The 13,864-nt window shown below is 39.4% G+C and overlaps 1 protein-coding gene across 1 annotated transcript in view; it reads left to right on the top strand.

The window, feature by feature from the left end:
* LOC124119603 (two pore calcium channel protein 1-like) overlaps positions 1–13,864 on the top strand; it is a 39,171-nt gene that overhangs the window by 14,994 nt on the left and 10,313 nt on the right. The window contains exons 7-17 of the mRNA XM_046482168.2: positions 145–249; positions 648–774; positions 2,490–2,691; positions 3,380–3,524; positions 4,121–4,285; positions 4,536–4,600; positions 8,288–8,369; positions 9,512–9,581; positions 10,081–10,306; positions 10,871–10,961; positions 11,327–11,443. Of these exons, the coding sequence (XP_046338124.1) occupies positions 145–249; positions 648–774; positions 2,490–2,691; positions 3,380–3,524; positions 4,121–4,285; positions 4,536–4,600; positions 8,288–8,369; positions 9,512–9,581; positions 10,081–10,306; positions 10,871–10,961; positions 11,327–11,443 (1,395 nt within the window). The remainder of the gene's footprint in view (positions 1–144; positions 250–647; positions 775–2,489; positions 2,692–3,379; positions 3,525–4,120; positions 4,286–4,535; positions 4,601–8,287; positions 8,370–9,511; positions 9,582–10,080; positions 10,307–10,870; positions 10,962–11,326; positions 11,444–13,864) is intronic.

The following is a 13,864-nucleotide window of genomic DNA, read 5'->3' as shown; positions in this document are numbered from 1 at the left end:
ATTTGTCACAATCAGCTGCAGTTTTTTAAATGAGGGTGTGAAGGGTTTAGTCAGGGCCTGCAGCTACTAACGTCTGTGGGTCCTGATGGTGGCCTGGTAGATTTGAGTTATTTCGAACATTGAATGTACACGTCATATTTTCAGGAAGAACCTGGTTTATCCTAACGGAGATGCTTACTTTAAGAACTACTTTGACTGTGTGTGGGATCTGTATGTTCTCGTCACAACCGCCAACAACCCTGATGTCATGTGAGTACCTGACAGTCCCACTCAGTCACTAACCCGGTAGTCAGATAACAGGATAAGGCAAAAACTGGTTAGTTGTCAGTCAGTTTACTGTCTCTGAGTGGAGTATTAAGCAGTGGACTATCAGTAAAAAACGGCATTAGTCTTGACTTGTACAAGCGGGCACACGCACACACACGCAGACACACATGCACACGCACACGCACACGCGCGCGCGCACACACACACACACACACGCTCAGCTCAGCTCAGCTCAGCTCAGCTCAGCTCAGCTCAGCTCAGCTCAGCTCAGCTCAGCTCAGCAAAAAACGGCATTAGTCTTGACTTGTATAAGCGGGCACACGCACTCAACTCAACTCAACTCAAAGAGTCCACTAATCTTGCCTGTCCTATATGTGCAGGATGCCAGCCTATGACTACAACAACTTCTTCGCAGTGTTCTTCATCATCTACCTCATCATCTGCCTCTACATCTTCATGAGCATCGTCCTGGCAGCCATCTACAACAACTACAAGAAGAACCTTAAGGTGGGCTCAACACCCTTCAGCCAGCACACAGTCAGTGTTGCAGGTTTAACAAGCCCCCAAAAAATTAACGCTGGATGCAAACAATCCCTACTGCAAGTCCCATTGTACACAAAAGGATATGGATGTTGGAATAGTTCAAACTGATAAATTGAAGCATGTACGTCAGATTTATCTGATATTGCTAGTCTCATGTCCATGTTACAATATGGCCCCTATTTAATATCTAGGACCCCAGATGTATTACCATATTTTCTTGAGTATAGTGCGCACTTTTTTTCCAAAAAACACAGCTGTGTAGATGGGGGTGCGCATTATACACAAATTAATGAGTTTTGATGTTTTTTCCCCCATGGAAAGACATTACCGTGAGCCTGTAACACCGGAAATACCATGTCAACAAATCCATACTGAAGTTCGCAAATTATTCATGTAATTACACTGTCTGGCTATAAAAAGTGTTCTTTGTATATCTGGACTTATGTTTGTAACTTATTTCATTAATTCTATTCAAAATTCCTTTTAATATTGTTTTAATAAATTTCAGCGAAATCACGTGTGAAGCGATCGGAAGATCACACAACTCACCATTATTAACAGCAACCACGGTCAGATTACTGCTATTGACGCCTTGAAACGAACTTTAGTTGACAGAGAATGGATACATATATCATAATAAATGCCATACTTTGATTCGTTAAAAGTCATATTTGTTTTTGTTGGACGATTCTATGTCAACACGTTATTCTCGCAATCACGTGATCACGTGCACAGGAGCCTTGACGGTGACTGGTCAGACTGGTTCCATGTAAAAATTTAATACCTGGCAATAGCGATGAGCTGCTTCGCTTAGGGTTATTATTATTTTAAATATGTTTAGTTAAAGCTGCATCTAAATTAACAAGATATTGGAATATATTATTCCTGATAAAAAAATAGTTTCAGATACAACTTTTGCCGATCCTTGCATTAAAATCCTGTAAAGTTATATCATTGGGTGTGTCTTGACCAAATCACCAGTAGATTCCAAGAAAACGTGTGTACAGCTGATTGCTGTGTCCGGCTTAGTTTACGAGAAAATACACAAGGTAATCTTAATCCCTGGATATAAAACAATGCCTAGCTGAACAAAAAATACAATTTAAACGGTAAATCAACATGTCTGGTGATTTTTTATCTCAAATTTCAAATTTGTACTGACGAAGTTTCTCATCACCCGTTTGTTGCCGGACTTGGCTGAAGGCGTACGGTGTAATTTTTTTCTGCTCATAATATTCAAATTTCTTTTTTTCCAAAATATTGAACCCGCTAGAGGGGGGTGCGCATTATACATGGGTGCGCACTATACTCAAGAAAATACGGTACATAGAGTCTCTAGGACTCGCAAATATATGGGTAAATCCCTTATGGTGTCTTATGTTGCTGTCAGTTATGTCATCTAAATAATTCCTCTCTGAAGATCCAGGTCTTCAACAACAGTTCTAAGAGGCAACTAAAAGGATCCGATGGTCAGAATTGCTGACTTGGTTGATGCATGTCTTTGTATCCCAATTGGGTAGATCGATTCTCATGATGTCAGTTTCTGCATTGCCTGGTCCAAACTTGATTATTTACAGACCATTAAATAACAAACAAACAATGCAGGTAGATGCGCGATGCCAGATAAGTTGCATACAACCAGCACTTGTATGCACCTGTGATCCCAAAATATATTTCAGAATGAGGTACGCATGTCAGTTTATGGCAAACGGCGTCGGTTGGCCAAAGCATTTGAGCTGCTGAAAGTGCGTCAGAGTGGAGAGTATGTAATAACCAAGGCATGCTGGATCAAACTGATGGGGATCGTGCTACCCACCAAGAGTGCCGCACACCTCGAGGTCATGATGAGGGTACTAGATGTCGGGGGCAACCAATGTATACGTGAGTGATGCCTCAGGGGGCCTCAGGGTCTATGGATGAAGGAAGTCAGATATATCCTTTAAACCTTATGCCGACCCGTGAAGTTCCGGGGTAGAATAGGTCTTCAGCAACCCATGCTTGCCGTAAAAGGCGACTATACTTGTCGTAAAAGGCGACTAACGGGATTGGGTGGTCAGGCTTGCTGACTTGGTTGATGCATGTCATCGATCCCAATTGCGCGGATCGATGCTCATGATATTAATCACTGGATTGTCTGGTCCAGACTCGATTATTTACAGACCGCCGTCATATAGCTGGAATATTGCTAAGTGCGGTGTTAAACAAAAAAATAAATAAATAAATAAAATAAACCTAATGCCAAATTCTAATATGATAGTCAGGTGAATATAAATCATCACAAGTGATCATGACAAGAGTCTGTGTAGACACACCATAAATGTGATGCAAAGCAAAACCAACCAAGAACCAGACTGAGGAAGGGAACGAATTGGAAGGATTTTCATATTTTAGAGAGAGCACAAAACACCAACACATGATTCTGGATTGTGTTAAGGTAGATGATAAATTATACTTTAGTTTAAGAAGTGATTGAGGGGCAAAATATTTTTAATTTATCATATGGAAACACAAATTCACCTATGGAAATGAATGAAGGAAATATGATAGGAAAGAAATCTGCTATTTACAGGTAAGAAGCACTTCATGGGACTGGCTGACCTTCTTCAGGTGGAGCTCAGCGAGGTCAAGGACAGACAGACTTTGATAGAGAAATATTTCCCTAAAGTCTATAACTCCTACGCCAGTGTGATGCTGAAGATGGTCGTCAGACACAAGTATAGTATATATGGCAGCTTAGGTTTATGGCTTCACTCCAAACCTTCACAAATGTTGAATAAAGTTCAAATTTAAGATTAGTATTTTTTTTATCCTTCCGATTTCAGTATTTACAAAATGTTAGACATGTATTGATATGGAAGTTGGCATAACTCGTTGACTTACTACACTATTTCACCCAACCAAACACACTTTTAAGAGATCATATTATTTTCCCTGACTACCAAACCTGTAGTTTTAAGAAACTCTGCAAATCAAGTTTAAAACGTTCCTGTCTCCAAATGATGATGTCATCCTTCCAGTCAGAATTTGTTTTTTGTGTCTCATCACAGAACAGAATAAAGAAAAATAAATTATCTAGAAAAGAGCAATCAAGAGTTAGGTTCCTACAAAAAGAAGACCTGTCCAATCTGTTCATGCCATTAATTATATAAATATTGATTTAATTTTTTTTTTTTCATTATTTGAAGGACAATTGGTTTTGTAGCATCTACTTGATAATATTCTCGGAGGCGTCAGGATTCAGAGATTTTATTTTTGGGGATTTTATATAGGTGTCACCTTCTAGACATTTGATATCCTTTTTTCTTTTCAGATTTTTCCGTTATTCTTTTGATTTTCTGATTTTCGTCAATGCTTTCTTCATCGCCTTTGACATTGATGATGCGGACTGGTTCTTCCTGTCGATGTTCATGGCGGAAATATTTCTGAAACTCTATACATTTGGTGCCAAAGAGTTTTTCTTGCGCTTCTGGAATATGTAAGAAAGGGATACAATTCTCAGTACATGTAATGATTCCATAATTCTGTAATTTTTCAAAGTTATATTTTTGATGCCTTTTGTATTTCTAAATCAAATTTAATCAAATTGTCATGATGGATAAGTAAAGAGCGTTCTGAAAATAACAAAAATACTTTTTTCAAATTCATTAATTTAATATCATAAATGTTAATTCATGACAATATGAACACACAATTAAAGATATATTGCTTTTCATTTTATGTTTTAGATTTGATTTTTTTGTGATAGCTGCCTGTGTGATAGCTTCTGCTGTGGAGGTGATTATCGGAGCATGTAAGCTGGCTTTTAATTCTTTTCTAGTTAGAGAAAGGGCTGCTTTAGAATTTGATTGTGTACTGAACAGATTTAAAGTTAATGTTAGACACATTTGTTCCTGCATTGTTGTAAAGAGTTGTTTTTGTTTTAAACTTTTAATTAAAAAGAGGGTAGGTAACTAGGTTTATTTTGTTTTTTATTTTTAAATACTGGCAACTATGTTTGAGAGCTCCATAGAGAATTGAGCTCATAGCACAAGTGCTTACGAACTGCTTTCTAGAGCTGAGTATCACCTGGTATCTTGTGATACGATTTGTATCATGATACGGACTGATGATACTACTGGTATCACGATACACCACATAAAAGAGTAAGAAATGATGAAATCACTGAAATGCAGCTCTAAAACCTCTTTCTTCATACATTATTAAGCTTTGAAAAAATAATGACTAGTCGGAAAATGGCAACACCAAAATTTATGTGATACCATTTAATTAAAGTATGGATCTTCCTATAACGTAATGTTCTTTTCAACATACCGGGGTAGTCGTTTTTAAGAAACATTGATGTTCCTTTTGTTACAGACAAGGTTATTTTTTTAAAACAAAATGCAAATAAAGTAGGTATATACAGTGGCCCATACCCGCCACTGGTGAGATCATTTTTCACTGTGTGCCTCTATGTTTTATCTGGCGCCAGCCAGATACTTCCACTAGTGAGATAAAATATAGAGGTTTACAGGGGGAAATGATCTTACCAGTGGCAGGTATGGGCCACCGTAGGTATAAAATACATGTGAAATAATGTCTTTGTCACAACATTTTCTACTTCGACATAAAATATTCAAATAAATAAAATGTATTCATTGTGAAAAATGTCCCTTCTGTTACCACTGAGCTCCCCAGTGTTACTTTTTTCATGGTAACAGCCGGACAGCAACAGGAGGGGAGTATTTGACTTTAGATGATGTTTTGACACATTTAATTCAAAATGTTTGTGAGAAAAACACATTGTATGATAAAGGCTGTACGAAGACTCATTATAAATCATAAAAACTGTCAAAATGGGGTGGACGTAAGGGACACACGTAAAGAGTACTCAGTCACTCAAATCTTCAAGACCTTTTTTTAAAATAAAATCTTAATCTGAATCCAAACTCAAAAATTAATCCACCACTGCAAACCCAGAAAGCACAAATGTCATGTTACCCAAAAGAGTGGAGTTACCGGGACTGGGTACAGAGAGAGGGATCTGATAACATTGATAATATGTTCAGCCTGGTAACAGGTGGGACAGTTTCTTTTGAACTGAAAAAAGATAATTAAACTCATTGATTTGTTCAACATAAGAGTACATATGCAGTGTTACCAGAGCAGACAGTACACACCCAACACTGGGTGTACGCAACCTACATACATGTTGTAAAAACAGTGTTCAAAAGATAAATTCATAATACACTGATTGATTGAGTATTGTTATCTAACTGATGTAATTGTTCAACGTAAGTGTATATATGGTGTTTTACTAGAGAAGACAGGATACCTGTCACAAGGTGAAACACTCATGGACAAGAGATATCCATACATAAAATGCATTGATTTATTGAGCATTGCTGTCAGTAGATCTGACACCCTTCAGAAAAAACTACATCAGAACATATAGTCAGGCGATACTCTGACAGTTATCTACAATTCCATGTTACTTTTTTTAAGTTCTAAAACTATGACCGTAAGCAAAAATACTGTACATTTAAATCTATTAGATGTTTAATTCCGTTTCACAGGTTGTGTCTTTTTACATGTAAGTTGTACCTATCTGTCCTGATGTTTAGATCTTCAAATAAAAACATTATTCTGACTTTTAGAAATCTATATTGATTGCCAAATTTTTCCAAGCCTTCAAGCAATAATACATTCAGGTACATGAGGAAATTCTTGAGTGCGGCGTTAGACAACAAACAAACAACTAAATAATCCCTTTGGGGACCTGTACATGTGTTAGATCAGGCCCCGAGTCGGGCAGGGACGGCTCCAAATGTACTTCCCAGGTACCCGTTTCACAAAGTGATCATAACGCTAGGACTGTTGTAACTCTCTTAGTTTAACATAGACTTACAACAGTCTAGTCTGTCTTACAGACCCTGATACAAATATATATCAAATACAGCCCATGCAAGTCTATAATGTTTGGCAAGTCTAGATCACTGCAGTATCTGAAAATGAAGAGGATCACTGGGCTCCTTTTTATTATATTTTTATTAAGATAACTGAACAACTTTTTTTTTCTGTACGATATGTTCATTTCAGAGACTAGATGTTAATCTAAGAACAGTCGTAAGAGTGAAACAGGTCCCTGGTCCCGGATCCCCTATTATGTGACCCAACCCTTGTACCAATTGTAGGTCACAAGTTGAGTACACAATGTCAGATTGAAAGTTGTTTTACTGGAGCCCTGGCAAAAACTACTTAGAAACACTCAAAAACGATCTGATCATGCACACACTGAAGTTGACAGAAGCTTTATCTTTACTCAAACATAGGAAAGGCAGAAGGAATGTGTGCATATATAGTCAGAAAGAAATGCGACTTGTGGAACCATGGAGTTTGACTGTTATTGCCTTTAAACAATATATCAAGTAACTAACCACGGGTCCGGGTAGTCCTGTGGGTACCCGGGTCCTACTCAGGACCCACCCGACCCGAGCAGCCCTAGCCCCTAGCACACTGTTGCTCATGAAAATTGGGTACTAATTTGCATTGGTTGACCAGTCTCTGTGATTGACTCATTATCTTAAATAAGAAAAAAAACAACTTTTCATGACAACAGATTTATATCTACTGATTTTTTAAACAATTCAAATGTTAATTACAGCAAAGTTCAGAAATACAGAGATGAATTCAAAAAGCTAAGATTGGCATAATAGTTTGTTACAGTTAGGTTTGATGTGGTTAATATTACATGTAATGTAATATACAGAGGTAGACATAATCACTTGAGCTGCAATCTATCTATCTATGTTGTATCAGGATAGGAAATAATTTCAATAAATTAGAATATTTATATTAGTATACTTATCCTGATACAGCACCTCTAAGGCCTACCCAATTTTCACCCATCTGAAGATAATGCTGTTCATGGAGGAAAGGAAAGTAACAATCTCATTAAAGTCAGATCTTAGTTCTCGCTACCGCTAAACAAAGATCCGAGGACATCCAATTACTGGTCACATCAGCACGACCTTTCATCCAACCAATCAGAGCGTCGCGTACCAGATCATGAAAGTGACAGTCTGAATGTGTTTTCTAGTCATGCAACCTCGAAATATTTAACAGAGGGTATTCTGAACAACATTTACGGGTTTTATGATTATATCCATACAATCTAGGCCATCTATAAGCCATTCCAGAATGTTGTTTTGGTCAGTTAAATATGTTTCGAAGCGTAGTCGCCAATGTGAAACTAGTGACTTAAAGCTCGAGATAGCTGCCTTCTGGTTGGCAAATGTCGATTTCTTGTCAGTCATTTCATTGGTCGGTCAATGTTCGCGAAAGGTCGTTCTGACGTGACCCGTAATGGGATGTCCTCAGATCTTTGGTTAGCGGTAGCGAAAACTAAGTTCTGATTTTAATGAGATTGCACATCCCCAAGTAAACTAATGATACATCAATGAATCGTGACACCACTAGCACTATGTTCCTTTTGCAGCGTCAGATGAGTTCCGTACACTGGATGTTCTCCTTGTCCTCCGTGTGATGAGATTAATCAAACTGTTCGGCAGCATACAGAGGTGAGTGGAACTAATGAAAGCTAATAAAGCCAAGCATTTTAGACAGGAGTCCATCACCTATGCTGATAGACAAGACAGTAGAGACAACGGGATTCTGGGAAAATATCCCATGCTTGTCATAGAGCTGACATAATAGGGTGGTTACAGTGTGAGATCAGGGTCCTGTTTCTCAAAGCAATCTTAGCACTAAGATTATCATACCTCCATACTTCACCATAACCCTACAACAGTTGTAGCGCTTTGTGAAACTACACCCTGGTTGTTTGTTTGTCATTGTCCCCTATCAGCATGGTCTGTTGCTCATACTGTCAACCACTGGTTTGCCTGACCCAGACCATCTTCCCAAGGCAAGGGAGTTAACTGACTTTAAAAGTTGAGTTTACACCCTTGCCGAACTCGGCTGGAATAAACGAGTCTATGCATAGTCCAATCAAACTCCTGTCATAAACAGGATATTGGCATCCTGTTCATAAACAACATGGCAACTGCCGTGCCAAGTTCATTCAATTGCAGGATTTGCAGAACGTGTTTACCGTCAGCTGGGCATCAACACATATTTTCCAAATCTTTTCATGTGTTTAATCAAGGAGCACAAGTGAATTGATGCACTTCATGAGGTAAAGCCTGTTTTATTACAATAAAGATCTTTATTACCGATGAGATCATTCTGACTGGGTGCCGCCATTTTGTTTTAAGCAAATGGAAGTGATATGAGAGATGGAATCTGATTGGTCAATAGGAGGGACAAAGAAGGGACCTAACTCGTAATAACCACTGGTGGCGCTCCGATCGGGCCCATAAATTTCAACCTAGTTCGGCAAGGGTGGAAACTGGACTTTTAGAATCAGTTAACTCCCTTGCCTCGGGAAGATATACCCAGACATGATTATTTTACAGGCTGCTGATGTTGCTGGAACATGGATGACTGTGACATCAAACACCATTCAGTCAATCAGCTCTCTTTTACTTTAATGCCATTTTGTTCCTTGACTTTGTTCCTGCAATGCTTTATTCAATCTGTTGAAAACTCAAGCAGTTTGATTTAATCTGTCAAATCACATATATCATTATTGTTCCATAAGTATTCCTGTGTGTATGTGTCTTCATCATTGTGTACTGGTATTCTGACGTGTCACTGACAGGTTTAAAGTCATCATTATGACCATCGTCAACATCGGACCTTCCATCCTGACTTATGGCGGCGTCATACTGGTTAGTACTGCAAAAAGAAGAAAATGTCCCCCTATACTGCTAAAGTATTTGGCAAGGAACATATAAATTCATTCTATTGCTAATTTTCTTGCATCTTTTGCTATTAGCATAAATTTACATTGACAACAGAAAAACAATAAGTTTAGACTTCTCAATATTTGACTGCGTAAAATGTAAGTTCCCCATGCTATACTGGACAGTATTACCTACCAGACCAGTTGTTCTACCTGACAGTTTGTGAAAATGGCCTTTGTTACAAGTGGAATTGACCTTAACACTTTCCAGTAATCAATTTGGAGATATACATGCTGTGTTTTCAATTTACAGTTAGGTCATCCGTAGATTTGATCATGCTAAATTGAATTTGGAATGCTGGAACCCCGGGCAGCATGGGGTTTCAAATAACATTTCAGCACAGTTAAATTGACTACTTCTTTGGCCTAAATCAAATTTATAAAAAAAAATCATGATAAAACAAGAATACTTCTACCTGTTTCAGGTGTTCTACTACTTCTATGCCATTATTGGTATGGAAATCTTCAACAACAAGATACAATACTTTGGCTACAATGAGTCAATGCAACTGGAAAATCACAGATATTGTGGCAACCCTGCTCTGAAGGGCTCCCTGTTCTACAAGTCACAATACTGCAGCAACAACTTCAACGATCTGCTCAAGTCCATTGTGTTGCTGTTTGAATTGACAGTAGTCAATCAATGGCATGATATCCTTTTTGGTGAGGTAACAAAGCTGTATGTGATGTTTGATGAACAACCATCATTCAAATTATTTTGTAAGCAACGCTTGTTCAAATAGTGACTCTAAGTAATAATTGTGTCATATATGTGAACGGAAACATTATTAAGAAACAATTTTAGCAGTTGTCAAGCAAGTTTTAAGTGGCATCAGGGATTTTCCTGTGGCTATTGGCAGTTTAGATTTTCTCATTCTACTAATGACATCTGGTGGTCAGGTTCCCTGACTTGGTTGATGCATGTCATTGTATCCTGATTGAGTAGATCGATGCTCATCAATGCTCATCGATGCTCATCATGTCAATCACTGATCTAAATTCAATTGTTCGTGATGCCATGATATAGCTGGTATATTGCTGCATTAAAAACCAAACAAATAAACAAACAAACAATGTAAAAAATACAAGCAATTTAAAGGGTCTAATTGAAATATTTATTTAAGGTTTTGAGAAAAAATTCTGTTGCCAACTGGTATATAAAAGGTCTAAATGTAGTGTGAGTGCTGACAGTGTTTACGACCTTAACCCTCTCACTGCTAACATCAGGGTTTGTGTTGGTAACCAACAAGGCAGCCAGGATCTATTTCTTTCTCTTCCATCTCACGTGTGTTGTGCTGGTGCTCAAGTAAGTCTACAATCTACAAAATCTCCAAGTTTGTTTATTTTTTATGTGAATCCTTGTTTATATTGGAAAGCATGTCCCAAATATGTGTATTATGAAAAGATATCATGTGTTTATAACCAAAGGGTATCCCAACAGGGATATTGGCTATAAATAGATTCATTGTTATTGTTTTGAAAATGAAATATAGCCCAACATCATAGTTAAGGTTTTGCAGTGCAAGTACAGCCATAAACCAGTCTGTGTGAGAAACACTTCATTGCAGGATCAGGATTGTGTTCCATTCACTGTAATGATGGACTCATGGGGTGCTAATGGCTGTTGAATATGGTAACCTAAGCTTACTACTGACATGTTCTTTGTTCCAGTATTTTCACAGCGTTCATCCTAGAAGCGTTCATCCTTGAGTATTCCCTGCAGAAGGTGCCCAAACTAGAGTCGCAAGTTGAGGCCAAGATCAAGGAAATGGGCCTGGGCATTGGCAGGTGTGTGGATGTATAGGTGCTTCCTAGAGACATCAACTAATGGCTGGTATTATTTGCTAGTAATATAGGCTTATCAAAGGCAATGATGTTTAATTTTTACTTAATCCTGAATTACATATTCATTCACTTCAAAAACATAACTGGAAACATCATCCCTTGAGAAAAAACCTGTTTCTGAAAACAGTTGAAACTGCTTACCTGAACACATCCTGCCCTCACTGCACCAGTCAACACACACATCACTCTTCTTGTTTTCGCAGATGAAAGCAGATTGCCTGTGAACGTTATCCTTTGTCTTTGTTGTGGATATCAAACTTTTGTTTTCGTTCAGGATGGTTTGTTTATTCACTTTGGTATTCTTACATACATGTTTGTTCCTCTTCACGTGCCTTTGTCATCTAGTACTCTGCAAGTTTGTAGCATGTTTTGTTCCCACCAATGTTGTCGGGATTTTTTTTGTTGGTTTACATGCATATTTAGTACCTCTTAGGTGTTTTTAGCGTATGTACATACACTTTGATGTGTGTTGTTAGCCTCGGCGGTTACGGCTTGGTGAATTCGGCCCTGTTTTCAGTCGCCTTTCCACTATGTACAGTTTAACATTGTTTATGTTATTTTGACTTTTCTTTGTACTTGTTTTGATTGCTATCTTTGTAAATTACATGCTTCGCTGTCGTGGGTGGCTGAAACCTATATCGGCTAAGGAGACGCACAAGCTCTGCCACGGTTGTAAGCCGCCTCGTACACTGTTATCAAGATTTGACGTTTGTCGAACCTTGAGTATTTCTAACTTCATCCATTTATCTACATGTGTGTTTGGAAGAGGCAGCTGCAACAACACTGACAATGTCGTTCCATGATGGCAGATTCTTCTCTACCCCCTCCTTCATCTTTGAGTGTAGATGCACAGTCCCCAGCTTCCCACAAGCTCCTCTGAGCTCGGAACGCCTCGCCCCAGAGATGTTACAGAGTATCATATCCCAGATGACAGGTCTCAATTGGCCATGCCTGTTCCCGCCAGACTATTCCTGCCCGTCAAGAGCGTTAACAGAGAAGAAGCAGTTCTCCAGTTAGTTGGAGGCACCTACCGGCTGCCTCACTGGAGCGGCGACCAGCACCTGAGACTCCAGAAAGGAACTCAGCACCAGATACTCCAGATGTACAGCGTTTGACTCCTTGTCATCATGCCAGGAGCTCATCTACAATGGCTGACAGGTGCTCAGAGCAGGAAGGGTAATAAAAAGCATGACAGGCACTCAGAGTGTGACAGTCGCTTGGACGAGACAGATGCTCGGAGTAGGACAGGCTCTCTGAACAACACAGGCGCTCGGCGTTGGAAAAGCTTTACCCAACTGAGAGGCACTCTTTGTCTTATGAGAGGCACCCAGGTCATTTCTCCCTCCTACGCCTGACAGGTCATATGATGATCGTCTTGATGTTCGATCATCTATCAGATCTTCCGGCCCTCACCATTCTCCTTCATGAGAAGACTTCTTCTGCCCACATAACGGGGCAGATGATATTCACCTTGCTGACTATGACATCATAGAGTGGCTAGCCAATTGGCTTCTTGTTGCATCCTCTAGGTCTGAGGTCGACCGCCCAGATGGTGCTATCTGTGGAGGATGGGCTATCCCAACCAGTGGACAGGTTTACACGGGACATGTCTCTGGCGCTTGATGACGACTTTGCCACCCTGGGATCATGAACGAATGGATCCCAACCAGCTCTTGTTCCATTTTCTGCGTTGGTTTCATCCCAGACGATGATTTCCTGCGACCTTGTACAACCTAACAGTCACCGGATGGAACATTTGCAGTCTGTTGTCAGTTTGCAAGCTGCTCAATTGGAGATAATGAGGACTCACTTGCAGCAAGCCTTGGTGTCCACTACTTTACCGAGGAGGCAGGGGATCCCTCATCCTGTAATGCCGAATTTACCACTGGTTTCTTCAGTGATGGACGATCTCATCTAACATCTTGAGCGGAGTTTCTTTGCAGGAGTTCAAAGTACCCAACATTTATTCATCAAAGCTACTGTCTCTGGGCACCAGTCAGACAAACTAAAAACACGGCACATCCTGGAAATGGAGGCTGTTTTACTGGCGAATCCAAACTGGAGGCATCTACTTTGTCCTGCCAAAGTGCTGATTGCCAACGAAAACTCGACAGTAATGTGCTACATCGGTTACTCCTTGCAGGTGGCACAAACAGTTATTCGGGTTCATCGTATCTCTTCTCAAAGTTTATATGATGACAAGTCATTTGAGACTTACTGTTTGCAGCGGAAGAAGGGACCTATGACAGCTTCCCCGCAGTTTATGGCGGACTACTTGCTCTATCTTCTTTGCACACATCACCTGAAATGTAGCACAATTGCTACTTATTTACCAGCTTTTAATTCTGTGTTTGCAGTTTCACG

The sequence above is a fragment of the Haliotis rufescens genome, unplaced genomic scaffold, assembly GCF_023055435.1.
Source record: "Haliotis rufescens isolate VD_foot unplaced genomic scaffold, xgHalRufe1.0.p SCAF_3, whole genome shotgun sequence".
In the NCBI taxonomy this organism is placed as follows: Eukaryota; Metazoa; Mollusca; class Gastropoda; order Lepetellida; family Haliotidae; genus Haliotis; species Haliotis rufescens.
This window is presented reverse-complemented; position numbering and strand designations above follow the sequence as displayed.